This window comes from Pteropus vampyrus, unplaced genomic scaffold (genome assembly GCF_000151845.1).
Source record: "Pteropus vampyrus isolate Shadow unplaced genomic scaffold, Pvam_2.0 Scaffold498, whole genome shotgun sequence".
In the NCBI taxonomy this organism is placed as follows: Eukaryota; Metazoa; Chordata; class Mammalia; order Chiroptera; family Pteropodidae; genus Pteropus; species Pteropus vampyrus.
This window is the reverse complement of record NW_011889279.1, coordinates 805,107-817,737: the sequence shown is the minus strand read 5'-3', so window position 1 is coordinate 817,737 and position 12,631 is coordinate 805,107. Positions and strand designations below refer to the sequence as shown.

Genomic DNA, 12,631 nt, shown 5'->3' with positions numbered 1-12,631 from the left:
TTTAGAATCAATCTTTGTATGCCTTTCATATTCTTGTTAGAATCTGACAGTTCTGCTGTGGACTTATTTATTAAACCTGCAAAAGTTTCTCCATCCTCTCTGGATAGAAGAAGCTGGAGAGCAGGCATTACAAAAGCGAAGGAACCTGGTATCACCTCACCCACATCATCAGAAATACGGCAGGACAAAGGTGAATGCCCTAGATGTATAGCACGACTCTTCCCCTTCCCTGAATTACTGTTATATTAGAAATAAGCACTAACACTTGGTAATTGCAAAAGAAACAAGAAAAAGGCTTTTCCCTTGCTATGGAGAGTGAGGGCAGGTAGGTAAATGGGATGGATTTCCAAAGTAGAGACCCATGGATATTTTGCAGGGAGATTACAGATCTATTTGTGCATGTGTCTTTTCTCAAGTAATGAGGCTAAAAATAAATACTCTGTTGGATTTCATGAATGTGTTGGTGTTAAAAAGGAATTCTCATTTAAAAAGGTGAGAAATTCTAGAATCGCACATAGAAAATACATAGGCATGGTAGTCAACAGCATATCATTAGCAAAATATTTCATTTTATAGTCATAAATCAGGTCGCATTATTGTAAAATATTTGCAAGCTTTCGAAGAATATTTCTTCAAAATCTAGTTATGACATCCTGCGAGCGTTTGGATTAATATGCAATCGGACTTTCTGCAACAGGAAGTCTTCTGGGTTCCACAGTTATTAGGAGGAGTGGACCCAGCTTTGTGGTTGTCCTGCACTGCCCATTCATTGTGTATAAACGGCGGGCACTCAGGAGAAGTGAGGAACAAGGAAGGGATGAGTGGCAGGGCATGTATGTTACTGCTGCATAGACAGGTAAGTGCCAGTATTTCAGATTTTGAAACCATTGCCCTCTCTTCTGTCACATGATGACAGAATTCTGCTAGGTATGTGGGTAGTGGAGGGAGGATGTGTGAAGGTAGCATATACCTAGCTTTCAGCCTGGGGAAGTGAAAAGAGCATGGTATTTAGATTCAAATAGAACAGACCGGGGTTTCAATCCCACTTCTGTCACTTAATAATACCTTGGAGACTTTTTGCAAGATAATTAATATTATCTCATCCTCACTTGTATCTCTGTGGGACTCAACCTTAACAAGGTTGTCATAAGGGTTACATCTAGCCAAATGCTTGTGGCTACTTAGGTATCCTGTTAGTTTTCAAGTAAAATTTTAAAAAAATCATTAAGATATTAAAGTTGCTTTTGATGGAGTGTATTTTTGTAGCAGAGGATAAAAGTAATATTCAAGCTGCCTTGTATATGGAGGTTTGTGGTCATAGTAAGAGATATGCATTCTTATCTCAACAGACAAATCTCAAGTCAAGAAGCCAAAATGGTATTTCTAAGTATATTAAATTAAAACTGATTTGAAAGGGAATGTTATGTTGACTTAAAATAAGATCTTCAAAAAATAAATCGTCAGCATCTACCTCTCTTTTAATTACAGTCAATTTTGATATTACCTTTATTGATATTTAGATATGCCAAAGCCAGAATTTCGATTCAAAGAACAGAGCTCAAAGTCAGATGCTGCAGAAGATTATCGGCTGCCAGCTGACCTTCTGCAGGAACCACTGCAGGATGTCTTCGCCGCTCGTCCTGCTGCGCCGAGCTCTGCAGCTTGCCACCTAGAGCATCTCACCTCTAAGCTTCAGGAAATTGATGAACAGCTGCTAGCAATACAGAACATTGCTGAAAACATAGAGCAGGATTTCCCCAGACGTGGAATGCTAGACCGACATTATGATAAGGTAGACTGTCTTTATTTTAGTTTGTTTGGTGCTGAGTTATTAGGTTTATAGTGTTATATAATTTTGGACACTTGATTTTTCAAAATAATGAGAAATTTGGTTTCTTTATGCTAGAGTTTCTCAACCTCAGCATTACTGACACTGGGGCCTGGTAATTCTTTGTTGCGGGAGGCTGCCCTGTGTATTGTAGGACATTTGGTAGCACCCCTAGTCTTTACCCGCTAGCTGTCAATAGCATTCTCTCTAGCTGTAATAATCAAAAAATGTCTGCAGACATTGTCAAGTGTCCCCCGGGGGGGCAAAACTGCCCCCAGTTGAGAATCACTGCCTTAAGCTTTTAAGGAGTAAACCCATGATTCATACCATGAAAAGAAATACATGAATTACAAAACCAGAACGTGGTTTTTAAACAAACCCTGCTCCTAATCAAGTATCATTTTCTTCAGCAAGTTATTTATAACTTTACAAATATCGTTGTCCTTATACTTGGAATTCTCAGTTTTTTCAAAGTATTTTATGCAATGGCTTAGTAGTCCTTAGAAGTTTTCTGTATGTTTAAAAAGTATTCATAATAAAGAGGTTAATGTTTATCTCTATTAGAATCTTGGTAGTTAGACAAATAAAAGGAAATCTCAGCATTAATTAATTATTTTGCACAAATACCCTGTCCTTTTTTTTTTTTTTTTTAAGGAAGTAAAATTTATATAAAATAAAGATTAAAGAAAAAATAGTAAAAATATTTTGAATGTGTTAAAGCCTTATAAATTGGGAAATACAAATTGATCTGCATGATAAGAATTTCATTATTGACAAAAATTTCATATTTGTAACTAACAAATATTCCAGGTTGTTAGCATGTTGACATTTTAAAGATATATTTATTAGGTTTATAGTGTTTCTTTAATCCAAACGTCTCACACATATTAAAAAGTTAAGATTAAACATATGTGGAACTACACTGAAAAAATATGCAGTAGAACTACTTACTATTAAATAATACTATGATATTTACTTATTTTGTTGTTGTTGTTGTTTTAATCTTGATTTGGATCTGTCATTTCCAAATGAATGTAGAGTGTCACAGTTGTCCTTGGAACTCCTTATGCCTGTCTTCTTGTATATTAAGCATATCGAAAGCCAGATGTGTTACTTACATTTAAATCTAGTCTTTGTGCTGACTCGGTCACTCTCACCAGAGTCCATGAATCTCTTATTTCTTCAACAAACATTTATTGAGCTTCTACTACATGCTAGGCCCTGTGCTAAGTTCTGGGAATAGAAAGATAAATAAGGTATCATCCTTACTCTCAAGGAGCTTAGAATCTAATAAAAGAAGATAGAAATATACATAAACCAGTAAACACAAGTGAGCAGGATATGGCGAGGACACACAGGCACACGTGGCCTGTTGTGACTAGACAGGTAAATGAAACTGTGCCTTTAGAGAAGGCTTTGTAGAGGTGACTCTTAAGCTGGTAGTGAATTGATATTCATCAGTAGATAAGGAAGAGCTGATGAAACATTGTGAGCAAAAAGAGGAAGGTGTCAAACGGCATAGAGTGTTTGGGACAGTGAATCAATATTAGCTGGAGGTAGAAGTTGTTGGGACTGAGCTTTAAGAAGCAGGTAGGAGCTGATAAGAAAGGATGGAAAGTATTGTTTGGGAACCGGCCAAGAGTTTAGGATTTTATCCTATAAGCAGAAAGTGAGGAATAACTGAAGAATTTTAAGCAATGAAATGTTATGATCAGATACCCTGTCAGCAGTGCAAAGGGTAGAGTACAGAGGGTATGGTGGAGAGCAGGAAGGTCAATTGGACCACAGTGGTTCTGAACTGGCTGCTCATTAGAATCATCTTAGAAACCTGTCAGAAAGGCAAACTTACGGGCCCCATACCCGTGAGCTTCTGATTTTAAGTAGGTCTGGGGTGGAGACCAGGAATATGTATTATTAACAGCTTCATAAATGATTCTTATGTAGCTAGCTCTATATGAGGTCTACTGATTGGTATTTGCAATCCACTGACTACCAAGCCAAGACTTAATAATAACCTGAACTTTAGCATTGGAGATGGAGGGAAGGATGTAGCTGAACTCAGGTTAACTGGCTGTGGGAAGGTGAGAAGAATATAGAGATTCACAACAGTGTCCACACTTTCAGCCTGGATGAATGGTGTCATTTTCTAAACTAGGGAAGAGGAAGTGTGTGTGTTTTGGGAAGAGGAAAGCACAGTGCTTTCTGTCCAGGTTATGTTAAATTTGAGATGCTCTGAGATTAGTAGGCAGTTGGACATATGCTTCCAGAGCCCAGGAGCTAGATCTGGGTTAATGGTACAGATTTTGGAGTCATCAGTCAGGAGGAAGTTCAAATTACAATACTAGGGACACTCACCCAGAGAGCACATTGAGTGAGGAAAAAAGGAGGATCAAGTACAGAATTCTGGGTGCACTGACTTTTAATGATGAGGATTCAGCAGCAAAGCCTGAGAAGGAATAATCTAAGGTCATAAGAGTCTCAGGAGAAAGCAAGCCAAAGGAGAAGTTTCAAGAAGGAATTTCTGTAGTTCTGGGTCCATTAGATAGAAGGACAGCTGTGCATGTCCTGATCACTTGGGATGCCTTTTCCAAATATACAGACTAGCTCTACTGAATGGGAGGTGGCGGAGCGTCATACACATGGATTTTGAAGTTCCTGAAAATTCTGATACAGCTCCCCTTTTGGCCCTGGCCTTTTAATATTGGAGGGTAGAGACTGTCTTTTGCTTGGTACACGGCAGGTGTTTGATAAATGTTTTTTTAATGACTATCTTTGCTCTCTCATTTGTAGATTCTGACTAATAAAATCACATTTATATAATAAACACTTATCACCAGAAGTTATTAATTGTAGCACAGACTTCAAAGACATTTTCAAGGAAGAGTTCTAAAAATGGTTGATCAAACTCCATAAGTATTTAATTTCTTTTTTCTAGTATTTAATTTCTTTAATCCAAACATTTAACACATATTAAAAAGTTAAGATTAAATATATGTGGAACTACACTGAAAAAATGAGGTAGAACTACTGTTATGCAACGATACTAAGTATTTAGTCTCCCAAGGTGACTACTTCGAAGGAAATATTAATTGAAACGAAGGTTTGGCATATTGGTTTACGGTGTTCTCTTCCTATTATAATGCACACATAAATACAAAGATATTGACTTGCCCGTTTTACTTAAAAAAACAGCTGTATGCCTGGAGGAGGCAGCGGGGTATGCTGGACATGCACTAACTAGGAGCCTTGAAGTGCTGGGTTCAGATGCCACTAACAAAGTCACTGAATTTCTCTGGGCCTTGTTCTCTCTTTAAAATAAAAGGTTTTGTATAGATGGTAGTTAATATTGCTCCCCATTCTAAAATTATATGATATATTCCTGAGCCTCTTAAAAGTTTAAATCAGTTTAGCTACAAATAAGTAAAATATCCTCCTCTTCATTGATCCCCACCATTTAACTCATTGGATTTAATCCTATTTCTTTTGTTGCATTAATGCAAATGTTTAAAACCTACATAAAACTGTTTATAATATTTTGAAATTATCAGACTACAAAATTTGTTATTTTCCTGTGTGTTTTTCTACAGTTTGAACCTGTGGATCACATTGAATTGTCTCCTGGCCCTGAATCTGAAAAAACATTGGCTTCAAAAACCATTAGCATTCCCAAAGAAGGTCTGTGGGGCATTGCGAGGGGGGGGGGGTGGGGGGTGGGGGAGGGGTAGATCTGAAGCCTTGCTTTAAAAGAATAAGCATTGCCTTTTGGGAATGCCAGAAATACAGATAGTTGTTATATGTGAGTTGAAGCCATCAGTATCCCCCTCCCCCACCCTCAATTTTTAGACTGGGATTATTTTTGTGATAATGTGATTGGCTCCCACCTCAGGCCATTTTTTCCTGAGAAGCCTATGTCTCACCTCAGGCCTTTTTTTTTCTGTGAAACCCATGGCGTTGCCTCTTCTGGCTTTTATACCAGAGTGGAGCAGTGTGGGCTGCATATTAGTTTTTGTGACTCCACGCCACCAGCCACACACAGCTGGGGAATACACAGAGCTTTGTGCTAATATTTGTCTGGGGTCATCAGCTGTGCTGGAATTTGAGGTTCTGGTTAAATGGGCGGGCAGTGTTGAAGTTTTAAGTTTTTGTATTTTTTTTTGAAAGGATGAAATTAGGGTAGTTATTTTTTAAAATTTCTACTGTATCTGTAGTTGTTTATATCTGCATTCTCTCTCTCATTCAGTCTTGTCAGCAGTTAATGTGTTCAAAAAAACCAGGCTTTGGTGTTGATTCCCTATTGTCTTGATTTTCTTTTCATAAATTACTATTTTTAGCTTTATTATTTTTTCTGCTTTTGGAGACTGGTTGGATTTTTCCTAACTTCATTCTTTTTCTAATATACACATTTGAGGCTGAACATATTCCTGCAAGGACCTAGACAAAGTGTTGATATATACTATCTTTTGGCACTGTTCACATATAAATGGTTTGTAATTTGTATTAAGAGTTCTTCCTTGCTTATAAAAGGGCTTTTTTTTTAGCTTCCAAATATTATGGGGTTTAGGTTATATTTTTTGTTAATTTCCATTTTCATTGTATTCTGATTAGATGAGTATACAATAACATCAATTCTTAGGTATTTGTTAATATATCCTTTGTGGCCTAGTGTATGTAGTCCGTTTTTGTAAATGTCCTGTGTTTATTTGAAAAGAATAAGCACTTTCTGTTGGTGTATGTAGGATATACCTACATCTATAGATATAGATGTATAGATATATATTTGACCCTTAACGACACAGGTGTGAACTGTGAGTTCACATATATGCAGATTTTTTTCAATAAATTCCTGTACTTTTGATCCATGGTTGGAAGTTTACAGTTGCAGAGGGTGAACTTTATGTATTGATCTACTCTATTTTAGGGAGGACTTGAGCATCTACGGATTTTGGTATCTATGGGAGGTCCTGGAACCAATCCCCTGCAATACCAAGGGACAGCTAAATTTTGGGGGAGTTAAAAGTTATATGTAGATTTTTGACTGCATGGGAGTCAGTGCCCATAACCTCATTAGTTAGGGGTCACCTGTATAGTATAGGCACACGTGGGTGTGTGTGAGCACACGCATACACTTCTAAATTATATTGTCTAGATTTTCGGTATTCTTTGATTTTTTTTTTTTTTTTTTTTTTGCTTCATCAACTCCAACAACTGGATCTGTCTGATTAAACTGTTTTGGTTTTTTTTTTTTTTTTTTTGGTCTGCTTGAGCTATTCATTTCTCAATAAGTGCATAAAAATTGCCAGTGATTATGGAATTGTTTATTTTTCCTTGTAATTTTGTTAAGTGTTGCTTTATATAGTTGAGGCTATGTTATAAAATGAATATAGTTCATGATATTTTTTTGTTGAATTTTGTCCCTTTTATCATTAAATAATGACACTCTATCCCCAATAATGCTTTTAGACTCAAAGTCAGTTTTGTCTAATATTTCCATTTCTACTTTGTTTTACCTGGTATATTTTTTGATACATTTTATTTTTTAAAAACTTATGGAAAATGTCAAATATATTGCAATAGAAGACAGCATAGTATAATTAACCTTCATGTATCCAACAACCAACTTTAATAGTTATCAACTCATGGCCAGTCTTGATTTATGCATATACCCACCCACACTTCCCACCTTTCCTGGATTATTTTGAAGCAAATTCCAGACAGTACATTATTTTATCCATACATATTTTATATAGATATTTAAAGGATAAGGCCTCTTTTTAAAAACAGACATAATAACATTGTTGCTCTTTATTTAAAAATTTTTGTTTTTAATTTTTATTTTTTAATTACATATGGCATGCAATATTAGTGTCAGGTGTACAACATAGTGATTAGACATTTATACAACTTACGAAGTGATCACACATATAAAACTAATACCCATCTGACACCGTAATAGTTATTACAATATTATTGACAATATTCCTTTTCTATATGTCCCCATGACTATTTTGTAACTACCAGTTTGTACTTCTTAATCCCTTCCCCTTTTCACTCCCCTTAAAAATCTTGATATTGTCATATATCAGTGTTCAAATATTGCCAGTTGTCTCACTTTAAAAAGTAGGTTTTTTTTTCTAGTTGGAATCCAAGTAAGATCTATTCATGGCAATTGCTTGATGGGTTATAAGTCTCCTTTAACTTCTGGGTTCTTTCGCTATCTCACCTTTTTTGCCCCTTGCAATTTATTTGTTGAAGAAACATGGATGTTTGTTCTGAAATGTTTCTCAGAGACTGGATTTTGCCAGTTGAGTCTCTCTGATGTTACTTAACATGCTCCTCTGTCCCCTGTATTTCCCATCAGTAAGATATCTCTTATTTACTTATTTATTATTTTTTAATTTTTTATGGTTAATGAAATCCAATAAGTTTCAGCTGTACATTTTAACAGTAAGGCATATATATATTCGTTCACCTCCCAAAGTTAGATTTCTTTCTGTCACCACATACTTGACCTCTTTTACCCCTCCTTCCTCCTCCCTTCCCCCTCCCCTTTGGTAAGACATCCCTTTTGTTTCAAGCTGAGTGGTTATGTTGTAGTTGTGTCCAGCATATAACAAATTTCATTTTTTTAAATAGACAGTTTGTGTTTTAATCAAGTATAATCAGTTTCCATTCATTGTGATCACTAATGTATTTGTGCTTATTTCTATAATCTTATTTTGTGCTTACTGTTTACTATGCTTTTTTCTTTTTGTTCTTTCTATTTGATTGAGTTTTCTACATTTTCTCTCTTCCCCTCTATTGATTCAGAAATTATACATTCTATTTTTAACCTCTTAGTGATTATTCTTAAATTTTCAATTTTTATAGTTGAGTTAAAATTTAAGGTAAATATATTTACCTCCCGAACAATAGAATGACTTTAGAGCTTCTTTTAAATTAAAAAAAACTTTTTTCATTACAGTTGACATTTAATATTATGTTAATTTCAGTTGTACAACATTGCGGTTAGACATTTATATAACTTCCAAAGTAACACCCAGAGAAGTCTAGTACCCCCCCGACACCATACATATTTATGACAATGTTATTGAATACATTCCCTATCTTGTTACGTTCCCATGACTATTTTGTACATTGACTATTTGCCAATTTGTACATCTTAATCTCTTCACCTTTTTCATCCAGCCCCCCAACCCTCCTCCCACCTGGCAACCGTCAGTTTATCCTCTGTATCTATGAGTTTGTTTCGCTGTTATTTGTTAATGTGACATTGATGTGCTCTCCCATCTTCTCCGATATTGTTTTCTAATATTTTAGTTCTACCTTGTTCTTAAACCTCCTATGTATTCTTCCTGTTCTTAAACCTTCTATTTATTCAATAGTTATTTGAATTTATCAGCATGTTTGCCATTTTCTTTGCTCTCAATTGCTTTTTTAAAAAATTGTAATGTAAATAATGTAAAAATGTAAACAATATATAAAACCAAAACCCAAGTTTCATGAAATAAATTTTACCCTTATTGCCTGAAATACCCTTTGGCATTTTCTGTCCCTCTTATCATTGCCCACAATTGCTGCTTGCATCCATTCTTTAAGGATTGTTTCCTTCTTCCTTCCTTTATTCTTTTAAGTAGCATCTGTGAGTAGTAAATTCTTTCAGTCTTTGAAAATAGCTTTAATTTTACTACAATTTAGGAGTGTTGGCTTATAGCAGAGTACAAAATTCTAGGTTGGTGCTTATTTTCCCTTAGCATTTTAAAGATATTCCATTATCTGCTGACATTTGTAATTGCTGAGTTTATACTAGCTATGTGCTATCCAGTTGCTGTTCTTTTATCTCTGATTTCTTTTAAAGTTTTAATTTTGGCTTATTTTACATTTTTGATGCAGGTTTCTAGGTATTCCTTTTTTTATGGGGGTAGGAATGATTCATTAATTTTCTGGTTTAACATTAAGAATTTTGGAATATTGCTTCCTCCTCATTCTTTTCTGTTTTCTAAAACACCTGTTAGAGGTATTGGGATCTTCTCAACCAGTTATGTCTCGTAACCACTTCTTAATTTCTATCTTTTTATGTGCTTTGGGTGATTTCCTCAGATCCATTTTTTAGTCTACTAATTCCTTCTTTTCCTGTGTCATCTTTGTTTTAGGATTTTAATTTTGGTGACTAGAAGTTGTTTGTTTTTTCAAATATATCTGTTCTTTGGATATGCTCTTCTGTTTCTTTATTGTGTTTTCTATGCTGCCTTTTGTCTATTTAATGATTTTAGTAATATTTTATGCCCTTTCACGTGTGCATCTTCTCAACTGTTGGATCTGCATACTTAATTTCATGGTTGTTTATTTTTTTGTGTTTGTAATTTTTTATCTTAAGGGGGGTTCTTCTGAGTTGTGTATGTTTGTCTTTGGAGTGGTTTTACATTTGCTTCTTGCTGTCCCCGAAGTAGAAAATTTTAGGAGAAGTTTCTATTTACATTTCTTGGTTTGGAGTTGCTGTGCTACATAGCATAAATTCAGATCCCACACCTGCTTGTGGCAAGATGGGTTTTGATTTCTCAGAGTTGACTTTTATTTTTCTTCCATCCAGACAGATAGAAAACTTCTTTGCTTCTTCTTCAGGACAGCGTTTTTCTTATCCCCATTTTAAGGACAAAGCTATCCTTCAACACTCTAGGCCACATGAAGGGTAGCTCAGTTCCCCTCAGTGCAGTCTGCAGAAGCCACATCTCCTGTTCTTCTGTGTACTATCCCAGCATCATCGCCCATTAATTGCCCAGCTTTGAATTCCTTTTTCTTTCCTAGCACCAGGGGATTTCTTTATTTACAGGGCTTTGTTTGTTTTTATTTTAAATTTAGCATTTCTTCTGTGTTTTTATAAAGGGGAAGAGGACTGTCCACTTTAACTTAATCTGACATGTTTTCTGAAGTTGATAATAACTTTAATAGTTTTTTACTATGGGAGAGCGTAAATTGTAAATACCATATTAAATTTTTTCATTATATAGTAGAGAGCTATCAGAATAATACTTCGCAAACTTCTAATGTATTTGTTGCCATGTGGAAGTGTTAGCTAAGTTTTATATCTTTTCCATGTGATTTTTTTCCTCTACTTTTTTAATTGTAACATAGATTCTGGATCAGTCCATTTCCTGACTCAAATGAATAAGGAAGATCAAAGTGACAAAGAACAGACTGTAGAAGCTGAATTTTCAGTGACAGAAACTCTTTCTAGTCAGAAAACCTGTGTGTTTCCTTCGGCCGATTCAGCTGTCAGCCTTTCCAGTGACCAGAATACGACTTTTCCTGGTATTGTTCGTCACTGTTTTTGTTTACATTCTTATATTTTCCAATATACTGAGAGATATATTGTGACAGTATACTCGGTACTGAGTAGTGTTTACTGGGAATATAGTTGTGACAGATTTGTGAAGCCATTTTGCAATATTTATAAATTTCAGACAAAGGGAACTTAAAAATTGCACCATTCATGTGAAGAACTATGTTGTCGTGTCACCTTCATATACTGCCAGCAAGTATCATACCTGTATAACGTATCAATGTTAAATATATAACTGGAATTACTATTTGATTTTTGCAAAAATTGAGAAATTCAAATTCTGCCAATTATGAGAACCTTGAGTTTTAACTTGAAAACAAATAATGGCTATAATTTATTGAGCTTCTGCAATGTGCCAGACATTGCTGCCTTATGTGCACTGACCCTGGTGCAAGCCTGACTGTGAGGGCGATGCCATTAATATCCCCCTTTCACAGTCGAGGGTGTTAAGACTTAGAAAACTTTAGTGCCACTTTTCATTCCAGTTCATTTAGAGCTGGCAATTAAAAATGGACTCTGCAGCCCTAATGAATACATTTTGGCATATGAATAATAGAGCATACTAAATACAACAGTTGAACCATTGACAGAGGTTTTGAAATCTTTTTTCCCTAGATATCAATGGTCAATAATGATGATTTTACTGTTTATAATGTTTTATTACCATTATTAAAGTAATATAAGCAGTAAAGAATGCTATTTTTAAATGGCATTGCCATCATTTAAATAAAAGCTCTTATTAAATCTTGAGATTTTTTCCTCTTAGTTCTTTTTCCCCTTAGTTCCTTTTCCTCTTAATTCCATTTGCATTTTAGTTATCATCATATGGGAATAACCATTTCCATTTCAGAGTTGTTGTGAAGATTGAGTATTGTATATGAAACATCTAGCAGAGAATCTGCTTCATTCCTGTAGGTTCTTGGTCAGTGGTGGCTTTCCTCTCTCCTCTTATGGGGAAGAATTGACAAATGAGGTTAAAGAAGTTATAGAGGGTGTAATTGTATCTGAGAGGTTTAAACTCCATTTTATACCTGGGTATCATTGGAGAATTCTGAGCAGAGAAGTAAAATGTGTTGAGGAAAACTAGAATGGAGGCATGGATCAGATAGTGAGCTGTCAAATTCATCTGACCTCTGAAACAATGAGGACTTGGTCAGTGTTGTGGGAAGGGAAACAATATACGGAGACATTCTGAATAGGGAGCTGATGGTGCTGACTGAGTGGATAAGAGAGGAGAAGGAGAAGATGAATGGCTGTGCAGTGTTATCAGACTGTAGGAGCCAAGGATATGATGTCAGACCCTGGAGTCCCTTAAGACTAAATGTAACAGTTTAAGGTGACACTGGGGTATAAAAGTGGACATATTTAGAACCCAGTTTTTGACAAGAAAGTGGAGTTTGATGAGAGATTTAGGCTTGAAAAACAGATGTAAGAGCCTTTTATCTAATTATATAGTTAAGATTTAG

The 12,631-nt window shown here is 35.4% G+C and overlaps 1 protein-coding gene across 1 annotated transcript in view; it reads left to right on the top strand.

The window, feature by feature from the left end:
- The window catches only part of CUNH5orf42 (chromosome unknown C5orf42 homolog), a 100,826-nt gene that overhangs the window by 70,253 nt on the left and 17,942 nt on the right, over window positions 1-12,631 (top strand). The window contains exons 41-43 of the mRNA XM_023524826.1: window positions 1,521-1,792; window positions 5,416-5,503; window positions 10,958-11,134. Coding sequence (XP_023380594.1) covers window positions 1,521-1,792; window positions 5,416-5,503; window positions 10,958-11,134 — 537 coding nt within the window. The remainder of the gene's footprint in view (window positions 1-1,520; window positions 1,793-5,415; window positions 5,504-10,957; window positions 11,135-12,631) is intronic.